Source organism: Rhinopithecus roxellana, chromosome 12 (genome assembly GCF_007565055.1).
Source record: "Rhinopithecus roxellana isolate Shanxi Qingling chromosome 12, ASM756505v1, whole genome shotgun sequence".
Classification (NCBI taxonomy): domain Eukaryota; kingdom Metazoa; phylum Chordata; class Mammalia; order Primates; family Cercopithecidae; genus Rhinopithecus; species Rhinopithecus roxellana.
In genome coordinates, this window is record NC_044560.1 from 95,297,670 (window position 1) to 95,316,613 (window position 18,944).

Genomic DNA, 18,944 nt, shown 5'->3' on the forward strand with positions numbered 1-18,944 from the left:
TTAGAGTTGACAAATCCCTAGCCCCCAGCCTGAGTCTGCCCAACCTCCAGGTCCCCTTCCTGGGGAGTTCGCGCTCCAATCCAATCCCCACTCCCCGCTAAAGAACTCTACAGTCTGCACCCGCTCGCCGGTCCGACCTCTAAGCCCACCCTTTGGACCAGCCTGACCCATTTCCTCCTCCGCTCCGGGGTCCGTGCCTCCTGGGCGCTCGGGCTCGGCCGCCGGCAGGGCGGGCTCGCAGCGGCGCGCGGCGGGTGCGGGCGTGCTGGAGGCGGGGGCCGCGGGGGCGCGCGCGCGGGCGCGCGGGCCGGGCCTGCCCCTCCGAGGCGCCGTAGCGCGGGAGGGAGGCGGCGGCGCTGTGGTCCGTGGGTCCGCCGGTCCGTGGGTCTGCCCGGCCGCCCGGCCCCGCCCTGCCCCCCGGGGCGGCTCGGCTCCATGGCCCGCGGCGGCGGCGGCGGCGGCGGCGGGAGGCGACCCGGGGGCCGCGGTGGCCGCTGACCGGGCGGCGGGAGGCGGCGGGGCCGGGCCATGGGGGACGGAACCGTCCGCAGCCGCCGGAGCCGGGAGCCCTGCCCAAGCTGGAGCGGCGTCCCCTGCTGAGCCCCGAGCGCCGGGTGAGAGGAGGGCGCGCGCGGCCCCCACCCAGGGCCCCAAGATTCCAGACCCAGCCTCGCGAGGGGCACCCCGGGCGCGGCCCCGAGATCCCAACCCAGGAGCCGGTGAGAGAGGCGCCGGCGGCTAGACCCTGGCCTGGCTGCCCCCACCCCGCCCCCACCCCGGCGCCCCTCCTGGGCTCCTCCGCCCGCGTCCAGCCGGCCTCCCTCATTGTCCTCGCTCGCCCCGGCCTCATGGCGCGGGGAGGCGTTCCATACACGTTTCCCCTTGGCCTTTGCCTCATCTTCTGCCCTCCACCCACTTCCCCTGCCCCCAGGCTCCACACCCACCCGGACTGTGCTGCCTGCCCCTCCCCGGGTGCCACGTGTTCAGCCTGCCAGCCCCGCCCAAACGCACCCCTCAGCCTGGCCACCAGCCTGACCCAGAACCCCTGCGCTGGAGGGAGAGTGGGAATGTCTGCACGTGGGTCTGGATGTGAGCTGCCTGGGAGTCTGGATGTATGGCTGTGGAAGTCCAGGAGCAGTGGCTTTGTTTGTGAGTGTGGGACTTCGTGTGTTACTGTCAACCCGGGTGTGTCTGTGACTGTAGTTCTCTGTGTGTCTGAGTGTGGGTGACTAGCTGGGACCAGGGTGTCCCTGTGATTCTGTGTGCCTGTGAGACTCGCCCTGCTCCCTGAAGCACTGCCAGAAGTGGCTGCTGCTCTCTTGGAACCACAGCTGGAGCCGTCGCCCAGGCAAGACCCCTTCCTGCCATGCCCGGTGCTGTGCCCGTCTCCAGGCCCAAGCATCCCGTTCCGGGAATCAGAACCAGCTGTGCTGGACAGGGCCCAGAGTCGTGGTCCCAGTCCCAAGGGGCTGGCTTTGAGGTCTTAAGCGAGGGGTGTCCCCTGCCCTGCCCCATATTTTGACGTTTTGCTCCAGTGGGAAGGGATTCTGTAGACATCCAGTCTGTATTTGGGCCCCCTGGATGCTGAGGGCAACTTCCCAGCCTGGTCGCAGTTGGCCTGGCCTGGGATCTGAATGACCAAACCACTTCCCACCATGGCTCCTGGAAGGACTAAATGCAGTCATGAGTATAAGGTGCTCCTCCATGGTAGGTGCACAGTATTCCGTTTCTTCCCTCTTCCCAAAGCCATGAGTTCTGGGTTAAGGATGCTGCCCTGTGGGGTGTCTGTTCTCAGAGGCACAGGGGCACATGGGGGTCTATAGGTAAACATGTCTCCATGCTTAGGTACAAACCAGTGTGGTCAGAGTTCACATGTCTGTGTTCCTGGGAATGCGTGAGTGTGTTTAGAGTTGTGCAATAAGGGTGAGTGCCTGAGTGTGTGTGTCCGTGAGGTGGAGGAAGGTAATTGTATGTGGCTTAGTAGTGGGGTGTGCTTGAGGATGTGAGTATTGAGTTGCCGGGAACTGTGCCTGGGTGTCTGCAGGTAAGTCCGTGAGTCTGTGAACAGGAAAGGGTATGAGCAGGTCAGTGTGAGGTGTGGCCCACGACTGTGGGCAGCTGGGTGGGAGGTAGGTGGGCAGCCTTGCTTGTCCTGCCCTGACCTGCTGGATCTGTTTCCCTCCCACCCTGCTCAGGCCGGCAGCCGGATGCCCGGGCCCACTGGGCGGGCCAGCGGCCGCCTGCGGGATGAGCAGACTGCTGGGGGGGACGCTGGAGCGCGTCTGCAAGGCTGTGCTCCTTCTCTGCCTGCTGCACTTCCTCGTGGCCGTCATCCTCTACTTTGACGTCTACGCCCAGCACCTGGCCTTCTTCAGCCGCTTCAGTGCCCGAGGCCCTGCCCGTGCTCTCCACCCAGCTGCCAGCAGCAGCAGCAGCAGCAGCAGCAACTGCTCCCGGCCCAACGCCACCGCGTCTAGCTCCGGGCTCCCTGAGGTCCCCAGTGCCCGGCCCGGTCCTACGGCTCCTATGCTGCCACCCTGTCCTGACTCGCCACCTGGTCTTGGTGAGCCTGGAGGGTAGGGCCTGCCTGTGGGGAAACAGTGTTTTATTGATTTGACTAGAGAAATGGCATCCGGACCCATGGGAGTGCCAAGGGTCCAGGTCTGTTGTAAGAGGGCTATTCTTGGGGTTCCCTAGCCCACCCCCAGGCTGAGGGTGGGGGCTGGTATCTGTGGATTCTGGCCTGATTCCTGACACTGTCCTGCCTGCAGTGGGCAGACTGCTGATCGAGTTCACCTCACCCATGCCCCTGGAGCGGGTGCAGAGGGAGAACCCAGGCGTGCTCATGGGTGGCCGATACACACCGCCCGACTGCACCCCAGCCCAGACGGTGGCGGTCATCATCCCCTTTAGACACCGGGAACACCACCTGCGCTACTGGCTCCACTATCTACACCCCATCTTGAGGCGGCAGCGGCTGCGCTACGGTGTCTATGTCATCAACCAGGTGCCCATGTGGGGGCCCATGTGCCTGTTGGTGTATATGTGGGTTGGGGCGTTTGTGGGTCCTTGTCTGCCCATGGCCATGTGGACATGTGGATGTACCTGGGCATGGGTAGTCTGTGTTTGTCATTGTGCACAGGAATGTGTGCACACAGTGTGTGCATGTGAATGTTGGCATGCACACTGGCAGGGGTGTGCATGGTCTCAGAAGGGGTTGAGCCCCACTCTCTAGCCTTGGCAGGCCTCACCCCATGGTGGTGCAGGCCTAGGGTATGCTGTAGGAGGAGGTGTTGAGGGCCCTGAGGAGAGGGAGTTAGACCCTGAAAGAAGGATGAAGCCTGCAGAACCCTTTGGGGTAGGTGCCAGCCACAGCTGAGGCCAGGGCACTCAGCTCAGCATCTTAAGGCTTTTGGTGGGCCTGGCTAGGACTGGCCACTGGGTCCCAGAAGGGACTTCTGATGCAGGTCCCCCCCACCCCCCGACCACAGAGACCTCCTAGTCTTGGACTTGGGTCCCTCCCGTATGATGGGGTGCAAGTGGAGGTGGAGCAGGGGGCCGTGGAAGCACAGAGGGCCCTGGCCCAGCCCTGGGGTTGGGAAGCAGTTGCTGAGATGGGTCTTGAGGGATGAACAGGCATCAGGGTCTAGAGAAGCCAGCATTCTAGGCAGAGGGACCTGGAGGGTGCAGGCCCAGTGAGAGAACTGGCCTTGTGTTCACAAATTATTGGCTGAGGTATGGACTATATGTCCAGCATGTGGGCTGGGTAGCAAAGATGAGGCTGGAGGAGTTGGAGGTCAAACTGAGAAGCGTCTTGGGAGGCATGCTGGCAGTAAGTCCAGCGCAAAGGTGGCAGGGCACCATGTAAGGTTATAAGGGGAGAGTGACTTGCGTGTTTGCCTTGTAGAAAGGTTGCTCTGGTTGCATATGGAGCATGGATGGAAAGGGGAGATTAGAGGCAAGGTGGCCTGTCTGGAAGAGAGGACAATGCCCAGGAGAGAGGCTGTGACCCTGCGGATGAGTGGGGCGGGAGTCGCGGGGAAGAAGTGGGGATGTTGCGCAAGTAGTGGAGAGTTAGAAAAGAGCGACGTCAGGACAGCGCAAGGGTTTCCGCCTCGGCTGTTGGCTGTGGGGATGGCTGTGCCTGTGAGTGAGATGGGGACACAGGAGCTGGGCCAGCTCTGGGGGAGTGTGACTCTGAAGCCTTTCTTGCGTGTGATGAGTTTGAGTGCCTGTGGGAAGTACATGTTTAGCAGGCAGTTAGACAAATGAGTCTGGACCCAGAAGGGAGGTCTGCAGTGGAGAGAGGGATCTGGGAGCACCAGGATGTAGATGGTCTGGTCCCTAAAACCAACAACGTCTGACCTGCCAGGTAGCAAGGGGCATGAGAGGAAGAAGCCAACACTTCAGGGATGGAGGGAGAAAGAGGCCACTACAGAGGCTGAGCGGCTTGGCCAGAAGGGCCGGAGGAGACCTAGGGGAGTGTGGGATCCCGGAAATCCGGCAGTCAGTGTCAGGAAGGAGACATGGCAGCTGCATGGGCACTGTGGGGGCGTGAGGAGGGATGTGGACCAGGACTCGTCCAGTGGATTTAGCAACAAGGTGGGCCCAGCGAGAGCCATTTCAGGGGCATAGTGGGGGCGGAAGCAGATTGCAGTGGGTTGAAGAAGGAATCGGATTTGACGAAATGGAAGTAACCAATTAGAGACAACTCTTTAAAAAAAAAATTCCTGCTGAGAAGGGAAGGCAAAAGGTAGGATGGTGGCTGGAGGGAGGTTTGTTTTTTCAGATGGGAGAGGATTGAGCATGTTTATGAGCCATGTGGGAGAGACACAGGGCTCCTTGCTGGTGAGAGGTCAGAAGGAGTGCTGATGAGCTGGGAGGAAAGTGACGGTCTCTCCAAGGGCTGGGAGAAGAGGAGGTGCAGGAGAGGGAGGGAAGAGAGCCGGTGGGGTTGGGCAGGTCAGGGTTCCAGAGGGGAGCAGCTCCCACCTCTTCCAGCAGTGGCTTTGCTGGTGGAGAGGAGGGCCTTTCTCTCCACTCATTCCAGAAAGGCCGCTCACCGACCCCCTCTCCAGGAAGCTTTCTGGCTCTAGCCTGGAGGCTGTGGGTTGGGGCAGGGGCTCAGGGGTCAGCTTCTCCCATTGAATGCTCCCTGCTAGTCCAGAGTTTAGTGCTTAGGCCTGCATGGCCAGGACTCCTGCAGCCCCAATTCTCAGGGGACCCCAGACTCACTGGGCTGTGACTGCCTGTAGGCCCTCTGCTTGTCATTTTGTTGGAGAGACAAGTGACTCTAGCCCAGGCATGTCCTGGTCTCAGAGGCTGCCCAGGCAGCTGGATGCAGTTCCAGGGAGCCTGAGGCTCCTGGCGCAGTCCCCATGTCTCCTGCATCTTAGACACTGGTCATTTGGGGCATTCGTTGTTTGTCTCACTGCATGACTCTATACACAACAGGAATGGGACCAGGACTGGCCATCTCCAGAATCCCCACTAGCACAAAGGAGAGAGAGCCGCAGGGCATGTTTGAATGAGCGAATGAGATGAGAACTCCACCCATCGTTGTCATTGGGTATTGGCATAAAGGAAGCCCATGGAAAGGAAGGAATAAGTGTACTGGGGCGGGGAAGTTTGGTCAGGGGAGCCGCTCCAGCCCTGAGTGTGACAAACACAGGTACTGCTAACCCCAAGGCCTGGAGGCAAGGAAGAGTCTGGCATATTCTGGGGCTGCTGAGGGATGTTGTGTGGCTGGGCCTCAGGATATGAGGGCAGTGGCCAGAGAGGAGGTTGGAGCCACATGTGAAAGGCTTTTGCAGGCCAGATCCCGGTCGAGAAGCTGGACTAGATCCTGAGAGCCTGGAGGAGCCAGGCAGCGAGGGGGCTGGTAAATCCCCAGAGACTGCTCTGGAGAGTGGCAAAGGGCAGGTGCTTGCTGGTCACAGGCCCAGAGCTGATCTGCTCCTCCCCTCACCCAGCATGGTGAGGACACCTTCAACCGGGCCAAGCTGCTCAACGTGGGCTTCCTAGAGGCGCTGAAGGAGGATGCCGCCTATGACTGCTTCATCTTCAGCGATGTGGACCTGGTCCCCATGGATGACCGCAACCTATACCGCTGCGGCGACCAACCCCGCCACTTTGCCATTGCCATGGACAAGTTTGGCTTCCGGTGAGGGCTGTCTTCTCAACTAGACCCAGCCCTCCTGCCCCTACCAGACACAGACCCACTTCCAGCCCCAGGGCCCCGCTTGCTCCTGGCCCCAGCCCAGACCCCACTGGCAAGGCTGGATCCTCCCTGGACCCCATTGGACATTCCCCCCAACCCAGTCTCTGGTTCTTCCCCTGGAGTCTCCTTGGGACCCTTACTGACACCTGACTTCCCATGCCACAGGCTGCCCTATGCTGGCTACTTTGGAGGTGTGTCAGGCCTGAGTAAGGCTCAGTTTCTGAGAATCAATGGCTTCCCCAATGAGTACTGGGGCTGGGGTGGCGAGGATGATGACATCTTCAACCGGTGAGTAAGCATGGGATGGGGAATAGGCTGGGTGGGTGGGGGGTGAGGTACAGACTGGGTGGGGTTCATTGCCCTTCCTGGGGCCTGTTCTAGTCTGTCCAACCCTATCCTCAGGATCTCCCTGACTGGGATGAAGATCTCACGCCCAGACATCCGAATCGGCCGCTACCGCATGATCAAGCACGACCGCGACAAGCATAACGAACCCAACCCTCAGAGGTGACCCCCGCACCCCTCACCCTTACTCCCCAGAGGTGACCCCAGCACCCTCACCCCTTACTCCCCAGAGGCAACTTCCCAATATCCCCAGCTCTTAACCCCATGTTGCCCAATGCCTGACCCCCCAGTGGGGGATCTCCAAGCATCCTTGACTCCAAAGAGGTGACTCCCAGTGCCACTGATTCCCTGAGGTGATCCAAGGCCCTTGAGTCCTAGAGGTGACTGCTGGTACCCCTGATTGTTGTCCCCCAACCCCCAGCCCAGCCTCAGCCCAATATCACTTACCCCTGGCCTGATTCCTAGAGGTGACTAGAATTTAATGTCAGGGCCTGAATAGTAATTGAGTAGATTGCATTCCTGTTGGTGCCCTCGCAGACCTCACTTGTGCACCTGTGGGACCCCTGCTGGGACAGATAGGACAAGAGCCAGTGGGTGCTGGGCACAGCTCCTATGGACCCGACAAAGGGGACCTGAGCAGGATGGGAAGGGGGTGTGGAAACACAATGCCCACCCCTCTGAAATTGAAGGAGGTGGGTGTATCTCTTAGGAAGTAGCCACATTTGGTATCAGGCTGGCTGGGAGAAGGGCCTAAAGGGTGTGTGAAATGTAAACAAGGGCTTCCTGGGCTTCTTGAGGCTGCTCTGTGACTTGTGCTAAACTTTCTGGGGATGGGAGACCCAGAGTAGTCATACCCAATCTGTGCTTTTCCTTACAAAGTTCATTCTAGGCAGGGAAATAGTTATAGAAACAGGCAGTTATGGTACAAGGTGATCAAGGCAAGGTGTTCTCTTGGCAGAAGAGGGATTGGTGATGGAAGGCTTCCTGGAGGAGGTGATGGTAAACTGGAGTTTGAAATAGTTACTCATTTAACAAAGATTTGCCTCACGCCTGCCTTGGGCACAGTGTTACATTCCCCAGGCTAATAGAGGAAACCAGCCCGGATAAGGGGAAATCATATCCGGAAGTGTCTGGAATATGAACGTGTATGATACATGCCAAGAGTCTGAAGCTATTTGATTTTAAGATCTCTGAAGGCTGATAGTGACAGTGGGGTGGAGGGAAAGTCAGGTCTGGATGTTAGGGGTTTTTCTTCTGTTGCCCTTTCACCATGTAAGTGTCAGGGGTCTTGAATACCAGATGGGAGTTTAACTTTTGTCCCAGAGGACTGGGGAGTCATGGAAGAACCTGAAGCAGGGAGAAGCGGGGTGGGGTTTGTGTTTGGAAGGCACACTGTTTGAGCTTTAGGAAGGCGAAAGCCTGGCATAGCCGCTGGGTGGAGCAGGAGAGATAGTCAGCCCGGCCTGAAGGAATCTAAGGAGTCCAAGGGAGCATGGTGGGACAGGGTCTGGGGATGGAGATGCTGTGTCTCCAGCTTGAGCAGGAGGGTTTTTCTACTCTGAACACAGGGGGTAGGAGTGGGGGAGGTGGTTTGTAGCCCTGGTGTGGGGTTGGTGCCTCGGAGAAGCATGAGGCACTGGGGAGTGCAGGGAGCTGATGAAAAAGCAGTTCTGATGAAAACTGGTCAGCAGGAAACGGGTAAGAGACCAAGAGAAGACGGGCTTCAGGGCACCTGGGGGAGGAGTGGAGCTCCACAGTACACGCCAGGAGCCTTGGTCCTGTTGCAGGAGTAGCCTGCCTGGGTGCCACCATCAATTACACATGTCTGGCTTGGTTGTAGAGGCAGCAAGATAGCAAGAAGTTTCTGGCTTAAAGAACTCTGTGAATGTTGGATTCACGGATTGGGTATGACGACTCTGAGTCTCCCACCCCCAGAAAGTTTAGCACAAGTCACAGAGCAGCGTCAGGAAGCTCTTGTTTACATTTCACACACCCTGTAGGCCCTTCTCCCAGCCAGCCTGATACCAAATTCAGAGTTCACAAACGCTGTGAACTCTCTCTACGTAGTTGCTGTTGCCTAAAATCCGGGAGTTCTGGATTATTCTTTTCCTCACCCTACATATCCAAATCCATCAGCAAGTTGTATCACTGCCACCCCTAAAACATTTGAGTCCATTTGCTTTCCCCCTTTACTACCTTTACCCTAGTTCAACCTCTGGGATCCTGCCTGGACTACTGCAGTGGCCTCTAACTGGTTTCCCTGTTTATGGCTTGCCCCCCAAACTGGGTTAAACATTTCTTAAAGCCTTTACACATTTCATTCTGTGAGAATGAAAATATGAACTGCTCACTCTGACTTAGAGCCCTGCCCTTGCGCGGTGTAATTGAACCTCCAGGCTAATAGTCTGCTTTTCCAGGTGTCCCATTCAGGTTTAGCCACTCAGCTGTGCAAAATCTTCCCAATTTAGGGTCAGCATGTGCTCTGACCTCTGCCTGGAGTGCTCTGTTCCTGCCCTCAGCTCAATGTCACATATGCCCTCTTGTCTCTCTTAGCACTCCGATGTTTTCTCTGTTACCTGCCTCCCCTAGAGAACCCAACTTGCCCTGAGAGGAAGGACCCCACCTGTCATGGCTATGGCGGTAGCCTTGGTGCTTAGAGCACAGCCTGGCACGTGGTGGTGGTCAATAAATAGCTGGCGAAAAAGTCACTAAAGAACGAGGAACAGAGAAAATGGCACAGGCGTGGGGAGTAAAAATGATGCATCTGATTGCGCTTGAGATGCCTGTGGGATGCCTGGTCTCAGGCATAGAAAGGTCTTGAGCTGACCTCATACTGTGGCTTGTGCCTGTAATCCCAGCACTTTGGGAGGCCAAGGCAGGCAGATCACTTGAGGTCAGGAGTTCGAGACCAGCCTGGCCAACATAGTGAAACCTTGTCTCTACTAAAAATACAAAAAAAAAAAAAAAAAAGACTGGGCGCAGTGGCTCATGCCTGTAATCCCTGCACTTTGGGAGGCCAATGTGGGCAGATCACCTGAGGTCAGTAGTTTGAGACCAGCCTGGCCAAAATGGTGAACCCCATCTTTACTAAAAATACCAAAAAAATTAGCTGGGCATGGTGGCGAGCAACTGTAATCCCCCCTACTCTGGAGACTGAGGCAGGAGGTTGAGAGGCAACCTCTTGAACCCAGGAGGCAGAGGTTGCAGTGAGCTGAGATCGCACCACTGCACTCCTATCCTGGGCAACAGAGCAAGACTCCATCTCAAAAAACCAAAACAAAACAAAAAGCCGGACATGGTGGTGTGCACCTGTAGTCTCAGCTACTCAGGAGGCTGAGGCAGGAGAATCGCTTGAACCCAAGAGGCAGAGGTTGCAGTGAGCTGAGATTGCGCCACTGCACTCCAGCATGGGCAACAGAGCAAGACTCTTGTCTTTAAAAAAAAAAAGTCTGAGCTGAGAGATTTGTGAGAGTGTCAGACTTCTGTTTTCTGACTGAAGAAGGTGAGATCTCTGTTTTGAGGGCCAATGCAAGAGCAGAAGGGCTCCTGCCAAGTCAACCCTGGAAGGAGCCAGGATGGCTTAAGCTTAGGCCACAGAGATCCCATGTTGGGTTTGGTGGTGGTAACTTTAAAATCACTAGATCAGCTGGATGAGGTGGCTCACACCTATAATCCCAGCACTTTGGGAGGTCAAGGTGGGCGGATCATCTGAGGTTAGGAGTTTGAGACCAGCCTGACCAACATGGTGAAACCCCATCTCTACTGAAAATACAAAAATTAGCTGGATGCAGTGGCAGGCATCTGTAATCCCAGCTACTCGGAAGGCTGAGGCAGGAGAATTGCTTGAACCTGGGAGGCGGAGGTTGCAGTAAGCTGAGATGGCGCCATTGCACTCTGTCTCAAAAAAAAAAAAACCACTACATCAAATTTGAAAAAGAGACTTTATTTCTCCTTTATAAAGGGTTACAACCTGCAGGCTGGCCATCCGATTGGCTAGGAAGCAGAGCCTCCAGCCAAAGCCTTAACAGGCACTTCGAGGGAGGGAGGAGTGAGATAGGAATTTTAGTTGACTGGATTGGTCAATAGGTTATTGGAGGAGCTATGAATATTCATGGAGGGGATCCTGACATATGCATATTGAACAAACATGCATGTTATATACCATCCATGTTCACTTTGGGGTGGAGACTTAATATTTAAATGTATTGCAGTTAGGCCCTATATGTCAAAAAGACAAAAGTACTCAAGTGTGCAGCCTCTGTAAACTGGCTAGAACCAGTTCACAGCCGATGGTCTTATCAGGAGAAAGTTACTGAAATCAGTCTCTTGTCCCACCAAAGCTATAGTTACGGCTTGTGGAACAGGGGCGTAGGGGTCAGCATCTGGCAGTGGGTGAGCTGCAAATATTTTTCTATTATTTTTAGCTTTAATATATTACCACATTATGCAAATTGTTCTAATATTGGTTATCTCAAGTCCAGTACTTGTTTAGCTGCTACAGAAAAAGAAAATCCTTGCAGCAGTTAGCGCATAGTCTGTTCTTTAAGTGCAGAGGTGCATGACTTAACCCTTGCCTGGCATGGCCTTAGATCCTATTTATAATTATGTATCTTATTGACACAAAGAATGCATTCTCTCAGTCTTGTGATCTCTGTTTTGACGTTAATCCTGGTCATTTGTTGTATCTAAACTGCAAAAGGGAGTGGGTATAGGCCGGGCGCGGTGGCTCAAGCCTGTAATCCCAGCACTTTGGGAGGCCGAGACGGGCGGATCACAAGGTCAGGAGATCAAGACCATCCTGGCTAACACGGTGAAACCCTGTCTCTACTAAAAACTACAAAAAAACTAGCCGGGCGAGGTGGCAGGCGCCTGTAGTCCCAGCTACTCGGGAGGCTGAGGCAGGAGAATGGCGTGAGCCCGGGAAGCAGAGCTTGCAGTGAGCTGAGATCCGGCCACTGCACTCCAGCCTGGGCGACAGAGCGAGACTCCGTCACCAAAAAAAAAAAAGGGAGTGGGTATAACAAGGCATGTTTGACGTCCCTTCCCATCATGGCTGGAAACCCTGTTTTTAAGGTTTCTCTGGGGTCCCCTTGGCCAAAAGGGGGTCCATTTAGTTGATTGGGGGATGTAGGATTTTATTTGTAGTTTACAGTTGTTAGCCCTGATACAGACCATTTCCATCCTATCTAGGTTTACCAAGATTCAAAACACGAAGCTGACCATGAAGCGGGACGGCATTGGGTCAGTGCGGTACCAGGTCTTGGAGGTGTCTCGGCAGCCACTCTTCACCAATATCACAGTGGACATTGGGCGGCCCCCGTCGTGGCCCCCTCGGGGCTGACACTGATGGACAGAGGCTCTCGGTGCCGAGGATTGCCTGCCAGAGGACTGACCACAGCCTGGCTGGCAGCTGCTCTGTGGAGGACCTCCAGGACTGAGACTGTGGACTTTGTTTTCCGAGGGTCTTCAATAAGCCCCCTAGCTATACCTGGAAGTTTCAGAACCCACTTTGGGGGCCTCCTACCTGGGCAGGCTCTTCAAGTGTGGCCCTCTTTGGAGTCAACCCTCCTTCCTGACCCCCTACCCCTAGCCCAGCCCCAGTCACTGTCAGGGTCGGGCCAGCCCCTGCACTGCCTCGCGGAGTGGCCTGGGCTAGATCACTCCACCTCTCTGTGCCTCAGTTTCCCCCCTTGAGTCCCCTAGGGCCTGGAAGGGTGGGAGGTATGTCTAGGGGGCAGTGTCTCTTCCAGGGGGAATTCTCAGCTCTTGGGAACCCCCTTGCTCCCAGGGGAGGGGAAACCTTTTTCATTCAACATTGTAGGGGGCAAGCTTTGGTGCGCCCCCTGCTGAGGAGCTGCCCCAGGAGGGGACCAGAGGGGATGCGGTGTCACTGCCTGGGATCTTGGGGTTGGCCTTTGCATGGGAGGCAGGTGGGGCTTGGATCAGTAAGTCTGGTTCCCGCCTCCCTGAGAGAGGAGGCAGGAGCCCCAGGGCCGGCTCGTGTTTGTACATTGCACAGAAACTTGTGTGGGTGCTTTAGTAAAAAACGTGAATGGAGCAGCTCCCTTGTCTGGGGGTGGGGGTCGGGTCCCTGAACATGGTTACCCTGAGTGTGTTGTGGTGGAAGGGCACTTGGGATACCTGGCCCAACAAGTAAACCTGACCCGGGCCATCCTGGCCTAGGCTTCCACCGGCCTTAAGGGGAAGTTTGTCCTTGCACTGCTTCCGGGCCAGTGGAGGCGACGAAATAATAAACCCGTGGACCCAGATTTCTCAGGTCTTAACACGTTCCCGGAGGCCTAAAGGTGCCCAGGGCCGAGCCCAAAGTGCTTGGGGTCAAGGCTCGGTGGAGCACTGAGGTAAGTCTGAACTCCCAGCCGGCATGCGCCGCCCGCCGGACCACACACGGGAGGGGGCAGGGCCTAGAGTCGCGGCGTGGTTTCCCGGGTGATGGCCACGCGGAAGAGGTGGGGCTAAAGCGCTGGTTCCCACTACCTGGCTTTTGGGCCCGCGGCATACGAGTTGGCCAAAAGCCTGGCAGAAGAGCGCGCCAAGGAATGGCGGTTCTGGACGGGGCAATCCCAGCTGAGGGGACCGGCGGCAGAGCATGGGTGGGGCTTGGGAGAGGGCGGGCCTCATAGAGCGGCGGGGCTTGGTGAACGTTGCCGGCGGGCCCGCGGGACCTCCCGCACTCTGACCTGCGGCCTGTAGGACTGAGCTGTGGACGGCGGCGCGGGTGGGTCATGCTTCGGCACTCCCCCTCGCTGTGGGAGCTGGTGGAGGAGCACATTCCGCTCCGGGAGCGACCCGAAGTGAAGAGGATTCTGGGGGAGGCGGCGGTGGACCTGAGCCTGGAGCTGCGGGCGGAGGTGGGGAGAGGGAAGGTGGGCCACGCCCCTGGGTGTGATTTCCCACCTCCTGCGGGTCCCTGGCCCTGCCGGGGAACTCCCGAGATCCTGTTGGATCTCACTGTCCTGGCCCTCTCCCCTTTGACTCCGTCCCCTCCCTCACTCCCCCAGCCCCCACCATTCCGGTCACTCCCCTCCCCAGTCGCAAGGTATCCCAGCTCTCCTTGCAGGTGGCGATGTTACGGGCACTGCTCCAAGAGGCTCGATCCTCTCAAGCCCCCAGCGCCCGCCCCATCTCTGACCCCTCTTCTCTTCTGGCACCACCGCCTCTCCTAAAGGACCTCTTGCGCCAGGAACTCCGGCAGTTGCTCCAGGGTCTCCGCCACAAAGCCATCTGTGAGGGCAGGTGGGAGCCTCGGGCCTGGGTCCTTTCCCCAGATACCAGGTGGGCTAGCCCTGCCCCTAACAAAGAGCCAGGGTTGCCTTTTCTGTGGTTTCCAGAAAGGAGCCTCTCATCTTCCTTCCTGTGCACCTTCTGCAGGGACCAGGCCCAAGCTTGGGTCCAATATAGCCCCAGGGTCCTGCACTTTGCCTTGGAGGAGCCCAGGTGTGATTTGCCAGAACAGGAGATATTCCAGATGAGAGGTGGTGGGCCCAGGTAAGGTGATGGTAGGAGAGGGATCTGTCCCTGCTTGGCAGAGGGCCCTAGCCAACTGGTGGGTTGCACCTGGCTCCATGCAGGAGGTTCCAGTCACAGGCTGGCCACTTCCACCGCCACTTGTGATAGAGATCAGCACATGAGGGCTACTGAAACCCAGAGGAAACACCTGCCTAGCCTGGGGACAGGCAAAGCTTCCTGGAGAAAGTGATTTGATCTGCATGTTGTAGTATGAGGAGCAGTTTTCAGGGAGATGAAAGAGAGAAGAGCTTTGTAGGAAAAGGGAAGAAAGGAAGCCATGTCCAGCAGGCGATTGCTCCTCTGGCCTAGAGAACAGGAGTGAGGGCTGGGTTAGGGAGGCAGGGAGAGCTGAAGAGGATGGCTACAAATGGTATTTACAGCTGGGACTGAATGAGATAAAATATTCATAAGTGGATGGCAGCAACTTCTTATTCTAATCCTCACACAGCCTGAGGTGGGCAAAGTCTGCACTTTGCACAAGAAGAAATTAAAGGCCGGGCATAGTGGCTCATGCCTGTAATCCCAGCACTTTGGGAGGCTGAGGCAGGAGGATGGCTTGAGGCCAGGAGTTTGAGAGTAGCCTGGGCAACACAGGGAGACCCCATCTTTACAAAAAGTGAAAAAAAAATTAGGCGTGGTGGCACATGCCTGGATTCCCAGCTACTTGGGAGGCTGAGGTGGGATAATTGCTTAAGCTCAGGAATTCGGGGCTTCAGTGAGCTATGATTGCACCTGTGTACTCCAACCTGGGTGACAAAGACCCTGTCTCTAAAAAAAAAAAAAAAAAAAAAAGCAGCAGCAGCAGCCTGGGCAACATAGTGAGACCCCGTTTGTGCAAAAAATTGAACAGGTGTGGTGGTGCACACCTATAGTCCCAGCTACTCAGGAGGCTGATGTGGGAAGAGCACTTGAGCCTGGGAGGTCAAGGCTGCAGTGAGCCAAGATGGTGCTACTGCACTCCAGCCTGAGCAACAGAGCATAATCTTGTCTCAAAAAAAAAAAAAACAAAAAGAAAAGAAACTAAAGCTCAGAAGAGATAAGTGCTTTGTCTGAAGTTACACACAATGAAGGGTAGCAGAGCTCATTTGCAAAACTAGGCTCCCAAACTCTTACTCTGCACTATATTATATTGCCTTTGTGAGAAAAGAAAGACAGTTGTCTAAGAGAAGTGATGTTTGGGTCCTGAAGGCCTGGGGTGAGCAACATGGGGAGAGTGATAGTGACTTCATTGCCAGCAGCGGTCACAGAGATCTCAGCATCATCAAGGACCAACTGAACGTGTCCAACATTGACCAGGTGGCCAGACGCCTGAGGTGAGGCCCAGGGGCACCTGCATGTGTGTAGGCAGGGGTGGAGACAGGGATGGATCTTGACGTGCTGGGATTGTGAGAGAGGAGGAAGGTAACATACTTGGTGGGGAGACCCATGTGTGTCAGGCTGAGAGGTGGAAAGAGCTGGCTGCTGTAGAGCTAGTGAGGTTGCTTTCAGGAAGCAGCCAAGTACAGATGCCATGGCCGAGCCTGCCTATAATCTCAGCAATTTGGGAGGCTGAGGCAAGAGGATCATTTGGGCCCAGGAGTTCGAAACCAGCTTGGGCAACATGGCAAAACCCCATCTCTACCAAAACATACAAAAATTACCTGGGCATGGTGGTGCACGCCTGTACCAGCTACTTGGGAGGCTGAGGTGAGAGGGGGTTGCTTGAGCCCTGGAAGGCAAGGCTACAGTGAGTCATGATGGGTGGCAGAGCAAGACCCTGTTTTAAAAATAAATATAAATATCTTGACACTGGGGGTAGCCACAGAGGATTTTAAGCAGAGGAAGGGCTGTGATGTGAAGGAAGATGGAGGCAAGTAGAATCACAGTGCAGAAGTGCGGGAGAGAGAAGGATGCCTGCCAGGGTGAGGTAGGTGAGGGGAAGACACTTCCTGCCCAGAAAGAGCCTTGTGGGGGCCAGAAGTCTATGCTGGGGCAGCCCACCAAGAAGCAGAGGGCAGTGTGGGCTGAGGAAGGACAGGTTGGGTGGGGCTCCTGCTGAGGCTGGAGGTTGGGGCCATGTGGTGGACTCAGCTGAGCCCTGGTCCTATGTCTCGGGTTCTGGCTGCTGCTCCCTCATGTCCCAGGGGCCTTCTGGAGGAGGAGTGTCACACCTTGGAGAGGGAGATCCCCATCCTGCAGGTGAGCCGAGGCCCTGGGCTCTCCCCCGAGCCTCACTGCTGAGCGTAGACTCTCATGCTTCTCACCTGGGTGAGGCCCATGTACCTGTGTGCATGCATAGGTGCGTGTACAGGCTGTGTGAGTCCTGCATCCATTTCTCAGGGATACATGCTTGTGTGCACCTGCAAAATCCTAGAGGCCCCGGATTCTAACTGAGCCCTTAAGGCCAGGGCCAACCGTTTTAGGTCTTTTGCCTCCTTACTTGACCTGAGTCTGGGTACAGGCCCCACCACTATCTTGCCAAACTCAGCTCTTCTGCAAGGCTGGTATTCCCTGGGGAACATGGCTGCCCTCACGGTGGATGAGCTGAAGGGGCTACATGGGCATGCCCTAGGGATCTTGGCCTCTGTATCCTGCCTTGCCCCACCCCTACCTTAAGTCTGGGCACTGACGCAGCTCTCCCTGCCTCTCCCTGCAGCGCTGCCTGGAAGAGGAGTATATGAGGCCTTGCCGCCCGTTGGAGGCAGCCCTGGAGCCCACCCTGGCAGGTGAGGACACAGATCAGGGCCCAGAACACCCAGTCTCCTGCTCCCACCCTACACTTGTACACACCCTAGAAGAGCTGGGCACTGGCTCAGCCGAATCTCTCCTTCAGAGCTAAAGGAACAGAAGAAGGCCATGGAGCAGGAGCTGCAGGTGTCTGTGGGGCCTTCTTGTGTCTCTCCCAACCACAGGTAAACCACAACAGTAGACACAGGGCAGGGTGGACTGAAGGATCAGACCACCACCCCCCACACTTACTCCTTCCTGTCCAGGCAGTGGCCCTTGGGGTCCTTTATGCAGGGCCTCAGACCCCTGCTTCCTCTCTGTGGGATTGCACCTCTCCAGTGCTGCCTGCCTGCACCTCCTCTGGAGCCCTGCCTTCGACCTCGAGGCCAGGCCGCTACCCACCGCTGGGGACGGCAGCTTCAGTACAGCCCCAGGGAAGGGTCAGCTTCCACGCCCATGTCCAGTGCAGCACCCCAGGCCCCAGCCTAAAGGGCTGGTCACCGAGTAGGCTCTGGCTTCTGCCAGGACGCACCCGTCTGCGCCTGCTGCCTCAGCTGCCTTGGCCTAGCCAGCTTCAGATCTGGTCTTGGACGAGCTCTCGCCAGGACCCCAAGGCTGTTGGTTTGTCTGGCCCTTGCCCCACCCCCTTGCCAGATCCTTGGTGTCTGGAGCTGAGTGGCCGGGCATCGGTCCCAATCATCAAGGCCTTTGGCCTTTCTCCTCCCAGGCCTCCACAAAGGCCTGGCAGACAGAGGTCCCATTCCAGCCTGACTCTTGTCCCCTGGGGGACCCAGACAAAGCACAGCAGCCACTCAGAGACAGGAATAGAAATTTCATTAAAATCTATGGACTTTAAAATCTTAGTGGTGCACGATGGGCAGGGATGGGCGGCGCACCGTTATTGCTACAGAGGATTAGAGGTGGCTTGGCCGGGGCTGTCACTGCACAGAGGACGGACAAATGGACACTTCAGGGATTCAGACACTTCAGAAGGGGCTCCCGCTCCGGAGAGGGGAGGGGCATGTGGGCTGGGGCCATTTGGCACATGAACAAGGGCAGCACATTTGGGAAGACTGGGCCTTTAGCCTGAGAGAGGAAGGGCAAGGGGGTGTCGTGCAGGGTCCCCTTCCCCAGGGCGCTGGGCTCAAACCTCCTGTGGAGCAGCCCCCATCCCATCCCCCAGAAACAAATGCTTTGGGCAGGCTGCTGGGTCACGGTCCTCTGCTGGCTGGGCCTGACAGCCAGGGCTGGAATGAGGGGCAGAGACCCTGGAGCAGCCCAGTGAGGTGCAAGCAGGCCTGGAAGACAGACTGGACCCGAGGCTGGGAGTGCAGAGGTGGCAACCACAGAGAATACAACGTTTACAAAAATAATTACACAGATAAACGGGGCTGGGCAGCACAGCCTGACAAGGAACACTGCACAGCCCCCAGCCCCTCATCCTGCCCCTAGGGAGGAAGAGCCAAATGTGCCTGGCAGAGGCTGGGGTCTGCTCTGAGGGCAGGAGCACTAGCCATGGGGCTGGAGGCCCACCCAGAACCTCAGCTCAGGGCAGGGTATAAGGGTATCAGAGGCCACGTAATGCCGCCCAGACCGCTGGGGACCTGGCCTGAGACCCCTCCAAAGTGCTTTGGACCTCCCAGCAACCCTCCACTCCCACCCCTCCCCACAGCTGCCATCTTGGCATCCAAAGGACGTGTAAACACTGGGGGCACGAGCACGAATGACTGCACTAGCAGTAGTGACCAAGATGACAGCAGCTGTCCTGGCCAGGGCGTGGCAGGGGGCAGGCGGAGACACCTGACCTCTGCCTCACCAGTCTCTGTGTTGGGAGCACGGGGTGGGGGTAGGGCCACTCCCCTGGCAGCTGTGCTCATATCCGGGAGTCCTGGAGGCGGCTGGAGCCATTACTGCCCACAATGGGGATCTGGGCCTTGTCCGGGTGCAGTGGCTGGACCTCGAAGCCGTCATCAGGAGAGGGGATTATGGTGGGGGCGTAGCGCCCAGTCCGGTGCTCCAGGAGGGCAGGGCCCCAGTCTCTGCTTGGCTTTGTGGCATTTTTCAAACGCTGCATGAGGTAGGCATGGGGCATAGGGGCAGGGCACGTCAGGGGGGAGCCCTTAAGCCCCTTCCAGCCGGCCCCTCC

General features: G+C 57.0%; 3 protein-coding genes across 19 annotated transcripts in view; 2 read left to right on the forward strand and 1 right to left on the reverse strand.

Moving 5' to 3' along the window:
- Positions 1 to 281: 281 nt before the first annotated feature.
- On the forward strand, positions 282 to 12,625 carry B4GALT2 (beta-1,4-galactosyltransferase 2). Of its 2 annotated transcripts, none has more exons than XM_010371903.2 (7): positions 282 to 614; positions 2,196 to 2,563; positions 2,772 to 3,007; positions 5,973 to 6,163; positions 6,386 to 6,508; positions 6,623 to 6,727; positions 11,756 to 12,625. In XM_010371903.2, exons 2-7 carry the CDS (start codon positions 2,248 to 2,250, stop codon positions 11,904 to 11,906), a joined length of 1,122 nt encoding a protein of 373 aa, XP_010370205.1. In that variant the 5' UTR covers positions 282 to 614; positions 2,196 to 2,247; the 3' UTR covers positions 11,907 to 12,625. The 2 variants fall into 2 exon arrangements, with proteins under 2 accessions (XP_010370205.1, XP_010370206.1); XM_010371904.2 differs by having other exon boundaries at positions 319 to 719.
- Positions 12,626 to 13,059: 434 nt separating this feature from the next.
- Positions 13,060 to 17,656, forward strand: CCDC24 (coiled-coil domain containing 24). Of its 11 annotated transcripts, none has more exons than XM_030942300.1 (8): positions 13,060 to 13,434; positions 13,644 to 13,858; positions 13,955 to 14,071; positions 15,328 to 15,405; positions 16,216 to 16,270; positions 16,728 to 16,797; positions 16,905 to 16,983; positions 17,065 to 17,656. In XM_030942300.1, the coding sequence occupies exons 1-8, from the start codon at positions 13,309 to 13,311 to the stop codon at positions 17,285 to 17,287; spliced, it is 963 nt and encodes a 320-aa protein (XP_030798160.1). In that variant the 5' UTR covers positions 13,060 to 13,308; the 3' UTR covers positions 17,288 to 17,656. The 11 variants fall into 11 exon arrangements, with proteins under 11 accessions (XP_030798160.1, XP_030798158.1, XP_030798161.1 ...); XM_030942298.1 differs by having other exon boundaries at positions 17,069 to 17,656; XM_030942301.1 differs by having other exon boundaries at positions 15,331 to 15,405.
- The window catches only part of SLC6A9 (solute carrier family 6 member 9), a 35,464-nt gene continuing 34,130 nt past the window's right edge, over positions 17,611 to 18,944 (reverse strand). For 5 of the 6 annotated variants that reach the window (XM_010371906.2, XM_030942295.1, XM_030942293.1 and 2 more), the window contains one exon: positions 17,611 to 18,866. In XM_010371906.2, the coding sequence (XP_010370208.1) occupies positions 18,672 to 18,866 (195 nt within the window). In that variant the 3' untranslated portion in view covers positions 17,611 to 18,671. The remainder of the gene's footprint in view (positions 18,867 to 18,944) is intronic. The other variant, XM_030942294.1, reaches the window with a different exon arrangement.